This window comes from Syngnathus typhle, linkage group LG9 (assembly GCF_033458585.1).
Source record: "Syngnathus typhle isolate RoL2023-S1 ecotype Sweden linkage group LG9, RoL_Styp_1.0, whole genome shotgun sequence".
Lineage (NCBI taxonomy): Eukaryota > Metazoa > Chordata > Actinopteri > Syngnathiformes > Syngnathidae > Syngnathus > Syngnathus typhle.
In genome coordinates this window covers 1,576,293-1,592,250 of record NC_083746.1, presented here as the reverse complement: position 1 = coordinate 1,592,250, position 15,958 = coordinate 1,576,293, and the positions used below count along the sequence as shown (strand labels likewise).

Genomic DNA, 15,958 nt, shown 5'->3' with positions numbered 1-15,958 from the left:
TATGGTTTTTTTTTTTACTTTTTTGGGCATTTTATGGCTGGTGCGACTTATACTCCAGTGCGACTTATAGTCCGAAAATTACGGTAATTGAATAATTAAATAAATAAATGATAATTATAATAATAATAATAATAATAGTAATAATAATAGAAATAATTGATCATTTAATTATCAATAATTCATTTTCATGAAATAAACATGTTCAAAAATCAGGCCTGGCGTTGCCCAAATCCCGCTAGGCCGCTAATCTTTGGATGCAGCAAAACTCAACGCAGCTCTGCTTACCTTAACATGATAGCGGGCTTAGTTGGACTTATAAGAAGTGCACAAGTATTATACACATAAATGCCGTGGGGGGGGAGAATACAATACAAAAGATTTAAAATCAGATGGAGGCGGAGAGGAATGGATCAGGGTAACACCTTTTGTCCGCTTGAATAGACTTTTCATCGGGAGCTAACATTGAAAATGTGTGGGGGGGAGTGTTTCATTTCTTTGTGTGACCGTAGGTGCTTTCTTTTGCCGGGCTGATGAATTCATTTGCAATAACACCTTGTGCAAACTTCACACATGGGTGTGCGACGGCAAGGACGACTGCGGCGACAACTCTGACGAAGACGCAGACATGTGCGGTGGGTCCGTCCGCCGCCTCAACTGTGCTTTGCTTTCAAGACAATCAAGCTGTCTTTGTTTTAAGATATTTATGAGCCGCTACCCCCGCCGACGCGGTCGATATTTAAATGCGTTTTACAGAGCCGTAACCAGTTTCTTTTTATCTCGTTTGATCTGCAGAAAAACTGGCCTGCCCTCCTACGAGGCCATTCCGCTGCAGAAATAATCATGTTTGCCTGCGTGCTGACCAAGTCTGTAATAAAGTGGACGACTGCGGTGACAGTTCGGACGAAGAGGAGTGCGGTGAGGACATCTTCCATCCATTTTATTAACTTACAAAGGCCTCGTGGTGTGCTTGTATGAATGTTCACATGGATAGCAAAAACTGTCTGGCTGAGACTCAAAGCAATCTTTCTTTACTCTATGTTCTAGCATTTCTTTATGATTTGTTTTTCTCTTGGCCACCGGGGGCACTATAATACAGAATCAGATGTACGAATATGCACATAGAGCGTCACGGTAAGCTGCAGTAATAATATCGTTTTATCACAAAGGATCAAAAATATGGATGCCGCAAAGTATAGTTCGATTGTCTATCTGCATGAGTTGCTGCACCCTTTGTATTGAAATATCCGCTCCTTCAAGGGTTGATGATATTTTCGATGCGGAAGGCGGGCGGGTTTCCGCAGGTCGCCCGGACGATAACTGCTGCGTCTTCGTTTCTTTTTACGACATCCTGACGCGTTCCTGCAGCGCCACGCTGATTTGAGTGATGGCGCCGAGCAGGCCCGAGTGAACGGGACAAATGGCTTCATTCATATTTCACTCTTTCATCCTCTCCCTCTCTCCCCCCTTATCTCCCTCTCTAATTCCATTGATCCGGCCATCAATCTCTCACTTCACTCCATTACCTCCCTCCATTGTACGCCTCTTCCCTCCATCCATCTTTTCAATCTCACCTCGGTCCCATCATGCCATCCTGCTATCACTTCATTTCCTTCCTTTTTTAATCCCCTCCATTCCTGATCTCCCTTGTAAGGTGGGCCCAAAGTGTTTGAGATCCACCGCATCGCCCTTATTTTAAAAGCGGTCTTGCGATATTCTCGTCTGGGTCCAGAAGTGGCGGCCGGAAGACCTCGACCTTGCGGGAAGACCGAGTTCACCTGCAGCAACCGTCGCTGCGTCTCCATCCAGCTGCAGTGCGACCTCTTCAACGACTGCGGCGACGGCGGTTCCGATGAGCAGGACTGCAAAGCCCGTGAGTGTAGCGCCCACCCAAACCACGCTGCGAGGTCTTCGGGAGGCGGGCCCGTCTCCCGCTTGCGCCTGTGATGTTTTGTTTTTTAATGCTAATGTATGTATGGCCCCGTTGGTGCGTGTGATGTGAAAGAGCACGTTGTCCTTTTGGCTTTTCCGCATCAAAGCGCAGCAGGTGTCTGAGATGCAAAGGACGTCATCAAAAAGGCTGCGTTTGTATTTGTAGTCTCCAGCGGCGATGTCTGCGACAAGAAAACAAATCCGTGCGGGGAGGACGCCATCTGCAACCAGACCAACGCGAACGCCGTATGCCGATGCAAAGCGGGCTTCAAGAGGAACCAGAAGTCAGGACAGTGTGACGGTAGTTGATGATCCTTTTTTGATGCCCCATCTACAAATGGATGGCATTGCTGCATGAGAGTCGGAAAATGTTCAAGCGAACTCACCGGGCTGTCAGAACAGCGACGTTTCCGCCGAGCGTTCACAACTAATACCGCCAAACGTGTCCAAACGGATATTCAGTCTCATCTTGTCGTTATTTCCAGAGACAAACGAGTGTCTGCAGTTTGATACGTGTCCACACTACTGCACAAACACCAAAGGATCATTCAAGTGCACGTGTGACCGAAATTATAAGGAGATGGAAGGAAATTGCATTGCAAAAGGTACGACGCTCAAAAACCTTTACATAAGCCAACGGCTGTTTTCTTCCAATGACCCGCATTGCTGTTTTTGTCAAATTGAAGCGAGCTAATTCTGTTTCGCTTTCCTTTCTCAACTCTGCGGGCAGGGCCAGATGATCGAGTGCTCTACATAGCGAACGACACTGAAATCCGAAGTTTCGCGTATCCATTTAACCAGAGCCACGGACACAAAGTGCTGGCACAAATCGAGGACAATGCTCGCATTATTGGGATGGATGCTTTGTCTCACCACCATAAATTCATCTGGGCTACCCAATTCAACCCCGGCGGAATATTTTACAAAGAAAGTACGGAAAGAAGTCAAACGAAGACAAACATCCGAAACATCGTAAGTATGGATGAATGCGGCGCCGGGAGAGGCTTTTGTATTGTAGTGTTGTCGAATATTTTGCTTACCTTCAGCTACATTAAACAGAACATCCTAATTAGGATGGAAATGAATGCACATTTTCCCATCATTTGTTTCCAGTGTCCCGACTTTCGACGACCCCGAGACATTTCCGCCGACTGGATCACCGGGAATATCTACTGGACCGATCACTCACGGATGCACTGGTTCAGCTATTACACGGCGCACTGGACCAAATTACGCTATTCCATAAATGTCGGACAACTCAAGGGACCAAATTGCACACGCTTAATTACCGACATCGCCGGAGAGCCGTACGCCATCGCTGTCAACCCCGTTCGAGGGTAAGTGGGGGCTGTAAGACTTTTAGGACCATTCTCTACCAAATATACAGTACTTTTTTTGTCGGACCGTCATGATGATCAGCTACCACAAATGTCAGGTACACTATATAAATATAAAGCGTTGTTTATAAAAAAAATAATAATAATACTAAAACCAACAACCTGTCTTGAGAAATGTTTTAAACCCAATAGAACAATAAAACGCCGGAGCTGCTGTCGACCGCAGCTCACAGCCAAAAACGACACGTATAATCTTCAGCAGCACATCTGCTCATTTCCAGTAGACATTTCGAGTGTTTAATGATCTGATACTATTTCTAAAGCTTTGCAGTATGAACCAGCTGGGCTCTAATTGTGTATGTTGGCCATTAGAGGCTGAGCAGGTAATGTACTGCACACTGGCTTGTTATCCCATAGCTGCCTGGCGCATTCAAATATACAACATAATGAGATGGCTGACATTGAATCAAAACAGCAAAGCAAATGTGCAGCCAGACGATGGATCAGATCTCATTAGAATGATCTGCAGGGTTGGGCCCAGCCACAGCTCAGCTACAATTAATACCTTCTCTACGTCCAGGGGCGGTCCCAACTTGAAGGAGCCCACTTTGATGTTCTCTGACAGAAGTCGGGGTGTAATCATATTATGGCATGTAGAGAATCTGGGGCGCTGGTGATGAATGCAGTCAGCCAATGTTGCTCTGTCACGCAGGATGATGTACTGGACCGTAGTGGGCGACCACTCTCATATCGAAGAATCCGCCATGGACGGTTCCTTACGCAGAGTGCTTTTGGAGAAGAACCTCAGGAGACCAACCGGTAGGTCTTTCCCATCCAGTTACACGGGCAGGTTGTCGGTCTGACTCGTATTATGTTCCGCTAAGGTTTTGAAAATGAAGCTAGGTGGTACTAAAGCAACGGTCTATCCAAATGAATCTTACCGAAGTAGCTGTTTTGTTTTTTTTGAACGGAGAAATGCTCTTGAACTAGTTTTGAGCATCTGCTTTGGCCTCCTTTAATTCAAGCGGCAACATTCTGTTGTGTTTACAGAGCGAGGAATTCATCATCTGCGCCAAGCCTATTTAAAACACCCGAGCTGGCTCTCAGTTATCTAGTCAAACACCTCGCGGGAAGTAAAAGTGATTAATTGGTTTGGAATTGTCACGTAAGCAGTCTTAAACACGACTAGCCATAGTAGGCGGCACAAAGCGCTGAGATCTACTCGGTTCTTTCCACACTGGACCATTGATTGTCGAAAGCAAAACAAGGCAAAGGGTAGAAACATTTCAGCTGGCCTGCGTTGACCTCGGCTTCTCCAGACGCCTGACCACTTCCAGCCAGATCTCGGTGCGGTTTGGACGGTAAATAAAAGTCTTTGTTTTCTCGTCCCCGCAGGGTTAGCCATCGATTATTTCAATCAACGTTTGTACTGGGCTGATCCGGAGCTTTCGCAGATTGGCAGCGTGAGATTGGATGGTTCCGACCCGCTGATGACGATCAATGAGAGACATGGTAATTCCTGCCATCAAATGGCTGACTTTCCCAAAGCAAGTTGAGATTTGTTTCTGTTGTCTTAGAAGTTGATTGCTGTATTTGCAGGCATCTCCCAACCTTATAGAATCGATTTATTTGAAGATTACATCTACGGAACTGGCCTCAAGCATCAAATCTTCAGGATTCACAAATTTGCCAAACAGCCTGTGGAGTTTTTTAACTTGGGGGTGGAGAAGCCAACCAATGTTTTGATCTCCCACCGATTCAAACACCAAGATGGTAATTTGTTGTTTTGTTTTGTTGGGGGGGAGGGCCTACATACATGATCAAACCATGAAGCCATTCCGCGAACTCAAGCTTTCCGAACGGCTTCTGAGGTCATTGCGCAACAGTACGCGTACACTACAAGTTGTCCAAATGGCGTTGCATTCAAATGGAGTCAGGCGAGCTATTTTTCAAAAGGAAGCTTTGGTGTCCCTGAGAGACTCATTAGACCTGGCATGCAACGGGTGGGCTGAAGATGTGCACAGAAAGCTTTGACATGAGCCCTGCTTGTCCCTCAACAAACTGCCCTGTTATTTTAAGAGGGATCTTTTTTTAATATGGGCTATACTCTGGTTCAAAACGTGTAATTTTTTTTATTTATTATGGATTTATCAGGCTTGAAAGATGTTCTTTGGCAAAACCGCACTCATCATTGATATTTGATGTTATTTTACAATGAATTAGTTAATAAATTACCGTAAATTCCGGACTATAAGCCGCACCGGACTATAAGCCGCACCAGCTAAAATTGGGGGATATTTTAGTTTTTTTCTTATATAAGCCGCACCGGACTATAAGCCGCACGTGCACATGCGTTTTTTTACAAAGAAAGACCGTTCACAGAAAGCCTTTTTAAAGTTTTTATAACATACTTTAACATGTCTTTCTAAACATTGCCTGTGATGAAGGGTTTAGAGCCCTTTGACGCAGGTCACCTAGCGTGCATTCCTACTAAAGCTCATAATAGTCACAAGCAACACAGCCAGAATAAGCAGCAGCCATAGTAGTGTTTCAAAATAGTATTTTTGTTGTTGTTTTTTTTCTTCAGGATACCGCAGTGAATAAAAGTGATCAAGTCATCACAAAAATCACGGAAAAAATCCTTATATAAGCCGCACCTGACTATAAGGCGCAGGGTTCAAAATTTTGAAAAAAAGTTGCGGCTTATAGTCCGGAATTTACGGTATTTTTAAGTTTTTTAAATTAAATATAAATTATTTTTAACGTATATAATATAATTTTTAAAAAAGTTCTCTGCAACCGCTCGAGTTTACAGTTTGGTGATGTTGGCCGTGTAAAATTCTTCATGCGGGGCCTAACAAATATTCCGCTCATTAAAACTGTACGAGAGAGAGTAAACAATTTGAATGAAGATCCCATCTTGCTTTTCCCCCAACAGCGTCAAATCCGTGCCTGAGGATGTCTTGTGATTTCATGTGTTTGCTCAACCCCACGGGTGCCCGATGTACTTGTCCGGAGGGCAAAATGCTGATCAACGGCAGCTGTAGTGACGTCAACACCTCAGGTGGACTTTGTTTTTTTTCTTCTGCCGCATTCAACAAAATTGGGAAATATCGCTAGCAAACGTGTTCTTGTCGTTTCTGTTGCCAAGATCAAGCCAATAGAATTCGCAGCACGTAGTGTTTGTTGCCTTTACTGCCTTTTTCTCCCGTGGCCAAGGTGAATTATGTCGTCCCCCCTGTGAGAACGGAGGCCGTTGCTTAGCCAATGAGAAAGGAGACTGGAGGTGCTACTGCTGGCCCGATTTCTCGGGCCAACGCTGCGAGGTCAACCACTGCACGGACTACTGCTTAAATGGAGGAACCTGCACGGGCTCGCCGCTGGGTAAGAAACAGTGAAGAAATTGTGCCAGTTTTCACAGTTTTGGTTCATTTTGAAATGTACTTGTCAAAAGAAGTGCGAGGTTGTCAAATGTCACCGGCCGACGGTTGCCGTTTTAAAGTCAGGGAAATCCTCTGATTCCAACGCTGAGACAAAATGTTCAATGTTGGGGGGCTTCGGGCCATTTGCCGCTTGCACAATGACCCGGAAGAGCATTTCACATCTTTCCTCGGTGACATCCTTGCGGCGGTTTAGCTGCTTCAGTGAGCTTTGCGGGCTCCCACACAAATTGTCACTTTTCTATTTTCTATTTTTTGGGCCCTTTTGATTGTCAAGTGTGCCCATGCGGGAAAAACCCTGAAATACACGATAAGTGCCTTTAGGTATGTACGTGACCCCACTAACTGTTGCCGATTTCCTGCCTTGGGGCGGCCAACGTAAAAATTCCTTGTTGATGTCATTTCCCACTTCATGGTTGGCCGGGCCCTGCAGAGATGCAACTATTTGTACACAAACAATTAACAAGTCAATTTTCCATTACATATGGCCTTTAAATTGCCCCTGGGATTGATTTTTACTTTGTGGAGGTAGCCTCGTGCTCGCTCATGTTCCACGTGCTAATGGACTTCTAACGAGGAGCCGATAGCGACCGGGATAGAGTTGTGTGTCTTATTATTTTATTCTTTTGCGTAACGATGAGGTCACTGGAACCAGATAGATCTTAATGCTAATTAATTTGAGTTTAGTTGATTTTAGATGCAAAATTTGTCTTTGCGGGCCACATAAAATGACCTTGACGTTGACACCGACGCGGTAACAAGACGATCACGCTTGACCTTGCGTTGAAGTTGGGCTAGCGCGCCGCACGTCGAAAAATGATTTCCTTCACTTTTGCCGTGGCCTCTAATCCCGAGGGCACGTCGCTCTGTGAAACATTTGCTTCGCTCGGAGCTCCTTGGCCTTATTTATAGAACCTCCAAATGTTGCTGCTTTTTCTGCGCCTTCCTTAATCCCTCCCCTCGCGTCTCCATTTATCTAGGTAAGCCTACTTGCCAGTGTCCTCTGGGCTTCTCGGGGCCGTTCTGCGAGAGGAGGATATGCGACAACTACTGTTTGAACGGCGGCACGTGTGACGTCACTGAGGGGAACCAGCCCGTGTGCCGCTGTTTGTCAGAATACACCGGAGAGCGCTGCCTGTACCGTGAGTGGCGCACCACCTCCAATTTAACCGCAGCTTGAGGGAAATACTCGTGTCGGCTGATTGACACGAGCCTACGCTTTTCAAAGTTCAGGGCGTGCAACAAAAGCTTCCGCCCGAAGCGTTTTGGGGGTTATTTCCCTTCACGCAAATATCACTTTGCAATGAAACAAAACAAAAGCACGGCAATCAAACAACCGTCGGGTGTTTCTGTGCAGCGGTGATAATGATTTTATTGTCTTCCTCTAACCCCCCCCCCCCCCTTTTGTAATCATTGTTAGTGGGGGGAAACAATTTTGGCTGCACACCATTAGCATCTCTCCTCCCATTGTTTGCCCAAGGGGTGAAATGTTTTCAACTGTGTCTAAGATGTCATTTGATAAGGATAATTAAGTCCCATTAAAAGCTTTCACAAGTCCAATTAAGGCAGCTCAAAGTCCATTCTTGGAGTGTTGTCAACATCTCTCGCTCTCTCCCCCCCCCCCCCCCTTCCCTGCAAATGGCGAGCAGATATTTGTCACCACTACTGCGTCAACTCCAAGGCGTGCACGCTGTCCAGTAGCGGCTACGTGGAGTGCGTGTGTCCCGCCAGGTTTGAGGGAAACAAATGCGAGGTGGACAAGTGTCTGCGGTGCCACGGCGCTCCGTGCCTCATTAACGACGAGACGACAGATGTGGTTTGCAAGTGAGTTATCGCCTTCTGCTCTGGCGTCGGGAGGCGCGACCGCATTTGCATTATTTATACGTTTGTCGAATCCCAGATGTGTACAACGCATTCAATAATCGTGCCTATTACACGTATTACTTCCCTTCAAAAGACGTTTTCAACTTATTGGTTTTGGTCCCTGGAATGTACATTTGTTTTCTTATATCGCATCTCAATCCAACAATATATTCCGAATCAATTCCATGTTTTTCTGCTCCTCGCTATTTCAGTTGCACCAACGGGCGAATCGCGCCGAGCTGTCAACTGTGTGACGGATATTGCTACAATGGAGGCACCTGTCACCTGGACCCCGACACCAACCTGCCTTTCTGTCAGTAAGTCGCTCGCTACTCACTGGCAGCAGAGACACTCTGATTATTCTCAACCCGCCCGCCCCGCCGACGTGTCTTGATCTCGGTAATCCTGGCTCGGGGAGTACAACGGAGAACCGTCGCGGGGTCCCCTTCGCCCGTTCGGAGAGTCGAACAAGCTGTTCCTACGCAATTGTGAAAGCAAAATGGTGTTTGATGTCACATGGCGCAGCGTGGGGCCGGGTGCCAGAGCGCCATCTTAGGCTGTTTGACACGTCGCTGTGGTTTAAGGCATTCACGCGGATATAAAAAAAAAAAAAAATGGAATCCTCTTCATAGCTTGCCACTTTGAGCCTATCACACAAGTCCTCCTTGCAGTAAAGAGCTGGTGTCAGGTTTCTGTGTCTCTCTTCAGTCAGCGGATTTAGAAGTTTGCTCTCCAGAAAGAAAAGGGCTACGTGTCACTCAGTTAACGTGACATTCAGTGGGAGGAGGGAACGAAAGTAAAAAAAAAAAAAACTCTTCCAAGCATGTCCCGGCGATTCCTATCAACCTGAGTCATAATCGCACGCGGCGTTTTGTCCAAAGTTTCTTCAAGGGGGAAATTGGAATTCTTTTCTTCTCAAGCCCAACGTTCTGCATTTTTAACTGCTCATTGTCCAGGCTCGCTCGCTCGATTGAAATTTCGACTCGTCCGGTGGAGAGAATCAATTTCTATGCAAATGATTCTCTCCTATTGGATGAGGTCAACGCATCTGATCGGAAGGGTTCGTTCTTTCCTGAGAGGAACACCAGATGATAAGATGTGTACAATAGGAGCGCCGATCTTGACTCGGTCGGAATGACTTCCAAGTAGCAACTTGACAACTGTCATGTCCTTTCCGTCACGTCCTTCGTTAGTTTGGTTTGTTTTCCTTCATCTGGCTCAATGTCATGTTTCCCTCGTGAACCCAACGTCTGTCTTGTTGGCTTATGGTTTCCATCTGGTCTTGTCAGCCCCGCCCCTTTGTGTCTCGTCCAGGTGTTCCGAGTCTCATCGGTTTGTCTATTTAGTTCCTGCTTTCTGCTCACTTCCTGTTTTGGTCATTTTACGCTTTGTGCTGTTTTTGCTACCTTGACCAATAATACAGTTTGTTCTTTTTGGTTCTATTTAAAGGAAATCGTATTTTTTCTCATTTCTGTAGTTGAGTCCTCCACACGCACCCGAATAGAAAAAAAAAACATCGGTGAGAATCGATTCATTAACGTCGACTGGATTATCATCAACTTTGACTCAAATAAAAAAAGTTGAAACCAACACACCTCCGACACCGATATAAAATGTTTGGCTTGCCAAATGGATTTAGTTTTCGGTTTCTTCTTGCACAGCGTGCGCTTATAACTCAGCAGGTATTAATCCACGGCCGACTGCGTCGTTTTTCACCGAGACTAATATTCCCTATGCTGGCAGTTGTGATTTATAAGCATGGAAAAAAAAAAAGGGAGGCTCCTCAATTTAGGCAGTGTTTGCATTAGGTCTTGAATTCAGTGCCTTCCAAATCTCTTCCCAATTATTCCTTCCTGCAGTAGTTCAAACTTCACGATTTTATTGAGGAGCAGGCGAGGTCTCACTGCCTCGTCCTGCTTTCATTTTCAATAGAAACACATTTGATATATCGTTTTTATTTCATGTCGTTATACAAAAGATATCATTGAAGAAGTTTCTCATTTGCGTCAGCGGCCTTCGAACGTAAAAACACGACGCTGTCATAACATTCAAGCTGTTTTGTGTTGCCTAGTTACGGAACAAATGAAACTTCCGGTATCCATTTGAAATGTTGCCTTTTTTGGAAGTGGACCCAAATATTCAATGGTAACACCTCATTTATTTTGAATGACATAAAAGGTCCAACCCCAATTATTTTGATGTCACCGGGTGAGCTGTTGATTGTATTTTTAATTGGCTCCGTGGCTCAGGCACGGACGGACTCCATCCCCTCCTGGAATGGACGGCGGCTTCAATGGGGCAAAGGTCAACTGGTGGGCTTTTGGAAAGGCCCTTTTGCTGATTCCGCCAACACTCTTTTACAGCTGCACATCAGGGTTCAAGAACCAACGTTGCGATGAGCTGGCCAACCCCTGCGATTACTTCTGTCAGAATGAGGGGATGTGCACATTAACCGCTCTTAACAAACCCCGTTGCAAGTAGGTCACCTCGCCAGCCGGCTTTCTCGACGTCTTCCTTCCTGCCTCCCTCACTCAACTCCATGACCAGAAGGCCTCTCTGTCTCTCTTTGTGCCACCTTCTAGTAACTCTTCATGTAACAAGTGCTCCAAAATACATTTGCACGGATGATTGCAGAGCGCCCACGAGGGATGATTACCGCCTGTCCTGTTTTTTGATTGACAGCTCGATCAAGATGCGGCGTGGTAAAAAAAAAGAAAAATGGTCGTCTTGTCAGGCGTTGCGAGGATTAAGTGTTTTGCCTCTCGTTCAGTCCTTTCACATGTGCAAATGAAGTTCTTCTTAGTTTTATGAATTCAGTCGAAGGTACGAGAGTGTCAGGGCCTGAGTGTCGAGGAAAGAAAAGAACTCACAGACTGAAGGAGTGATTTATTTATTTTTTCCTTTTTTAAAGTATTAGCTTGTCCTTTATGCCAGGGGTGTCTAGTTTTCAAAACAGAGACTAATAAAAAGGGTTCAAATATCTCAAATGAAATATTGAAATGAAATCAAATATTTAAAAATAAAAGTAATCTTTTTAAAAATTGAATGGTAATAAAACTTGCTAAAAATTAATTAAATATTTTTTTAAAAGTGAAAACAATTTGAAATTTCGGAATTGACATATGAAGTTAATGCACAAATCTTTCTTCGCGGGCCACCTAAAATCCATATCTGACACCTGTGCTTTATGCAAACTGGTGCCCTGAAGCCTATCCTGTCTGACCCAAAAAATGTTCTCCTTGTTCCAAAAGCAATCCATCAATCCGTAACAACTCCTCCAGACGATACATGGACGACATTAGGTTAATACGACCATCTCGTACATTTCAGCGACGTGTCGAGCCAGACTGCCGAGCGGCTCGCTTGCCGACTCTAACGAGCCGCCGAGGCACTTGTTACATGATCAGTTGTCGTACGTCACTCGCTCTCCCATATCATACGAGCCTCCTAGGGACCCGGGGGGCCGAATCCGACGTGACATCATGTGCTCATCAGGCTGCATTTCCCAACACGTGCATGACGGCCAGCCCGCAGATGAAGATTGCTTACGAGCTACGGCAGCATGTCCCATTTTGTTTTTCTGCTCCAAGAACATTGGTTGAGAACGTAGCGGAGGACGCTGTCATATATGCTGTAATTGCTAGGAATGCATGTAATTAGTGGTGATTCATACATACTATCATGATCTGGTTGGACTTCCTGGATCATTCATGCTTTACTGGCCCATCTGCGCTCCTCGTGTAAAACGACATACTACCTTCGCCGTGACGAGGGACATCCATCATCAGCGGGCGCCACGCTAATAGGACTCGTCCCGCTGTCATCTTTTCACGTTGTTCTCTCCGCACGATAATAATCGACATCAACTCTCACTCAACATGCATAAAGATTTTCTCTCAGATGTCGGGTTGTCCGGTTCAGCCCTGTCGTCGTCGTTTCGGACCAGAAAGTGTGCTGAAGGTTGTTTTTTTTTTTACCATGCTATTTTCTGACCAGGTGTTCGACAAACTGGGCTGGAACGCAGTGTGAGAGACCTGCACCCAAAAGCAGCAGATCAGACAATACCACTGGAGGTTGGTTCACTAGAAGCACATAGAAGAAGCACAGATATGGAACGGCTTTAACCGGGCAGAAAGCATTTGCAACCGAATAGTTCCTGATCGTCTCTCTATTTTAGGAAGCATAGCCATCATTGTGCCTCTGGTCCTGCTGGTCATCTTAATCGTGATGGTGGTGGCGGGTATTTACATCTGCAGACGAAAACAAAGGTTGGTGGCCATCTGTTTTCGACACAGAATCGCACGCAGGAGCGAGCCGAGGTTCAAACCTAGAACCTCCGAAATGTGAAAGACGGGTTAACCGCGTCCACATTGTGCTGCCGAGTGAAAATCGACGAGGATAAAACAGGGCTTTGTTCAAACCGAGCATGATTTCAGTTTTTCGGATCATTATAATCCATTAAGCCTCTGACTGCAGTTCAGCTTTTCAGTTTCTCGCCAGTTCCGTTTGATGTATTTTGTGAAACTTGCTGGAATGATTCGCAAAGATGACTTACAGTTGAGCCGTCCCAGGTTTTTTCAGTCCTGCTTCGCTATCAGGAAACAGGAAAACTCAAAACGTTCCCTTCGACGGGCGCGGTTGACTCCGCCCATAAGAGAAAATGGCTGAACATGTTCCATATCTGTCTTTTGTGACACCTGTAGGGGGAAACGTGTCCAAAGGCAGCCCATGACCAACGGCGGAATCAACGTGGAGATCGGCAACCCGTCTTACAACATGTACGAAGTGGACCACGACAACCACGCCGATGCGGGCAGCCTGCTGCGACCCAGCTTCACGCTTGACCCTCATAAGGTGGGTCACCAAGCGTCCATTGAAGAATCTCCCAGAGGTTTGGCGTACGTTTACAAGTCAGGTTCTGAATTGCGTCGAGAAATCCGGTGCGCTGTAACACGACTCACATGCATATATTGTTTATCCTCCGCAAAGAACGCCTAACACGACAAACGGCACCTTTTGACATCTGCTATTGTTAGCTCAGCACAGCTCCATTTCAAACCCTTTTTTGCTCTTCTGCAACAACCTCCTCCTCCTCCTCCTCCAAAACTCGACTTGTGGTTTTCCGCATGCTTCTAGCAAACTGTTAACGGCCATTTTGCATGATGAGCAGCGTGGCTTGCTTGTGTTTCAGGGCTGGTGTGTCAAATCCAGTGACGCTCGCACCTTGGGTATCAATTCGGTGCCCAAGGAGGTAATCCCTGGACAGGTGAATTTTTCAAACCTCACTATGACTTTGCCTGATAAGGACATGAACCATCGTTGTATAGAATGTAAGCAATCAACGTGGGACTGGAATTGATGTTGAAATCTGTCGTTTGTCTTGACGATTTGGGTTTGCATGATTGTCTTGCTGCATGTTAAGTGGGTCTCATGATTCTCATTTCCTTTGCATTTCTTCACTTTCAAGATGCACATACTGATATTGACCTACTAAAGCACACGTTTTTTTTATTTTATTTAATAATGTATTCATTTATTTGTCGACCTTTCAAGACGGTTGTAAACACAAGGTAAAAAATCTTAATTGAGAGTGCTAATTAATTGTGAGCAAAATTCAGCAGGGCATCACATCATGACTATGGCATTTTATTTGAATGTTTTTTTTTTTCTTCCCTCCATCCAGCCCATGAATTACAGCAACCCGGTGTATGCCAAGATGTATATGGACGGCCAAAACGGTCAGAAGCCGCTCATCAATATCGACGAGAGAAGAGAGCTACTCCCAAAGAAATTCGAGGGGATTATTCATGAAACTGCTGCATAGCCTACTTGACGCTTTCTACTTTTTTTTTTTTTAAGCCACGGTATACAATGTAGAACACAAAACACACATTTTCTACAAAGCTTATTTTGTTGTGTTTCCTCACGTCGCATCACGTTGCTTTTTAACCTCCGTTCAACGGAATGACACTTTAGGTGCAAAAAAAAAAAATGTATTCACCTTGCACATTTTAAACGCTTTGAATATCTATTTAGTGGGAAACGGAAGCTATTTGATCAAGTCATTACGAAACGGTTTGGGGGATTTTTTATTTTTTTTATTTTGGTTCAACCTCAAAACGTTCCACGACCCTCTGCTCGGATTCAAGTGTTTTGAATTGCCATGAACTTAATGCGTGGTTGTCACCACACCAATATGCTGTACAAAAACAATGTTTCTTTTTGCTGAAAGAGACGGAAGCCCACCTTGAATGTTCTCCGATCAGATCCCGTACTGTACGCTGAGAGGACGAAATAGTGAATATCCTATTTTTCTAAAGCTGGTGTCTTACAGTTTGTATGTACGCAGCAGTTGTACCACAAAAGCTAGTCCACGCAAGATTTATCATAGATGATATCTGTTACTTTCCAAAAGGAGGAGGATAAATATCAAGACTTTTTATAATTTTATATTTGATTTGTATGTGGTTTGACTGCTATGTATTTTGACAAAATGTATTAAATGTAAGTAATTTTTTATATATAAAATGTAAATCAATATTGAATAAAGGGGCTTTATTTCCACGCAGCCGCACTTCCTTATGGCCAAATTCAAAATGCGTCTTCTTTTACGTGAGGATGGAAGCAATGCGAGCACCTTTTAATGCACTGCCATTCTCTCCCTTGTCATGTGTTTTTCTAGCCGCATAACTCCCCGTCCACAGTCACCATAGCAACCAGACCGATGCCTGCCCTTTCTCTGTCCCACATTTGTGGGTGTTGACATTTCAAGCCATGTCTCTGCGGACATCAAATCATTGTGAAAGGTTTTTTTTTTTCTCTTCTTGGGTTGACCAACAATAGCAAATTTAAGCAATATTTTGGTTTTATAAATATTCTTGTGCAATATTTCTGATACTGATTTCTCTTAAAATCGTCTCAAAATATTTAAGACTAAGCAACCATCTGAATCTGTATTTTTGATTAATATTTTTGACCACCAACAGCTCTCGGATTTCGCAAGAGGATTTTCCGCATGGAGTAGCTGTAATGAACAACATGGCTGAAAGTAAAATCATCTCTGGGCTTTGGGATTGCAATTCACCAAGAGCTTTTGTTATTTATTAGCGGGAAATCCAAGGTAGACTTCCAGAACACTTTACAGTTCCAATTAGCGGGCTGTGCTTGTTTGAGGAGGAAACACAGGACAGATTGAATATGGTCAATTAAGAGTGTCAATCATTGCTTTGGAAGAAAAAAAAGTCCTAACTGACTGTTTCTCTTGTTTTATTTTTCCAGTCTTATTGTTGGAAGGGTCAACATTGAAAAATTGAGCACAGGAACGCACCTGGAACTTCATTACTCTCTCTGCAGGTATTTTTTGTGTTCCAGCTGTCAATTATTTGAGAC

At 44.7% G+C, this 15,958-nt stretch overlaps 1 protein-coding gene across 1 annotated transcript in view; it reads left to right on the top strand.

Annotated features, from left to right (window-relative positions):
* lrp1bb (low density lipoprotein receptor-related protein 1Bb) overlaps nucleotides 1–15,133 on the top strand; it is a 134,588-nt gene extending 119,455 nt beyond the window's left edge. Inside the window, exons 72-92 of the mRNA XM_061287322.1 lie at nucleotides 510–632; nucleotides 793–915; nucleotides 1,730–1,870; nucleotides 2,096–2,230; nucleotides 2,415–2,534; nucleotides 2,660–2,901; nucleotides 3,043–3,266; nucleotides 3,979–4,085; nucleotides 4,662–4,778; nucleotides 4,866–5,039; nucleotides 6,205–6,330; nucleotides 6,486–6,650; nucleotides 7,687–7,848; nucleotides 8,356–8,530; nucleotides 8,782–8,886; nucleotides 10,933–11,046; nucleotides 12,566–12,642; nucleotides 12,747–12,837; nucleotides 13,273–13,423; nucleotides 13,761–13,835; nucleotides 14,253–15,133. Of these exons, the coding sequence (XP_061143306.1) occupies nucleotides 510–632; nucleotides 793–915; nucleotides 1,730–1,870; nucleotides 2,096–2,230; nucleotides 2,415–2,534; nucleotides 2,660–2,901; nucleotides 3,043–3,266; nucleotides 3,979–4,085; nucleotides 4,662–4,778; nucleotides 4,866–5,039; nucleotides 6,205–6,330; nucleotides 6,486–6,650; nucleotides 7,687–7,848; nucleotides 8,356–8,530; nucleotides 8,782–8,886; nucleotides 10,933–11,046; nucleotides 12,566–12,642; nucleotides 12,747–12,837; nucleotides 13,273–13,423; nucleotides 13,761–13,835; nucleotides 14,253–14,393 (2,888 nt within the window). The 3' untranslated portion in view covers nucleotides 14,394–15,133. The remainder of the gene's footprint in view (nucleotides 1–509; nucleotides 633–792; nucleotides 916–1,729; nucleotides 1,871–2,095; nucleotides 2,231–2,414; nucleotides 2,535–2,659; nucleotides 2,902–3,042; nucleotides 3,267–3,978; nucleotides 4,086–4,661; nucleotides 4,779–4,865; nucleotides 5,040–6,204; nucleotides 6,331–6,485; nucleotides 6,651–7,686; nucleotides 7,849–8,355; nucleotides 8,531–8,781; nucleotides 8,887–10,932; nucleotides 11,047–12,565; nucleotides 12,643–12,746; nucleotides 12,838–13,272; nucleotides 13,424–13,760; nucleotides 13,836–14,252) is intronic.
* Nucleotides 15,134–15,958: the final 825 nt, after the last annotated feature.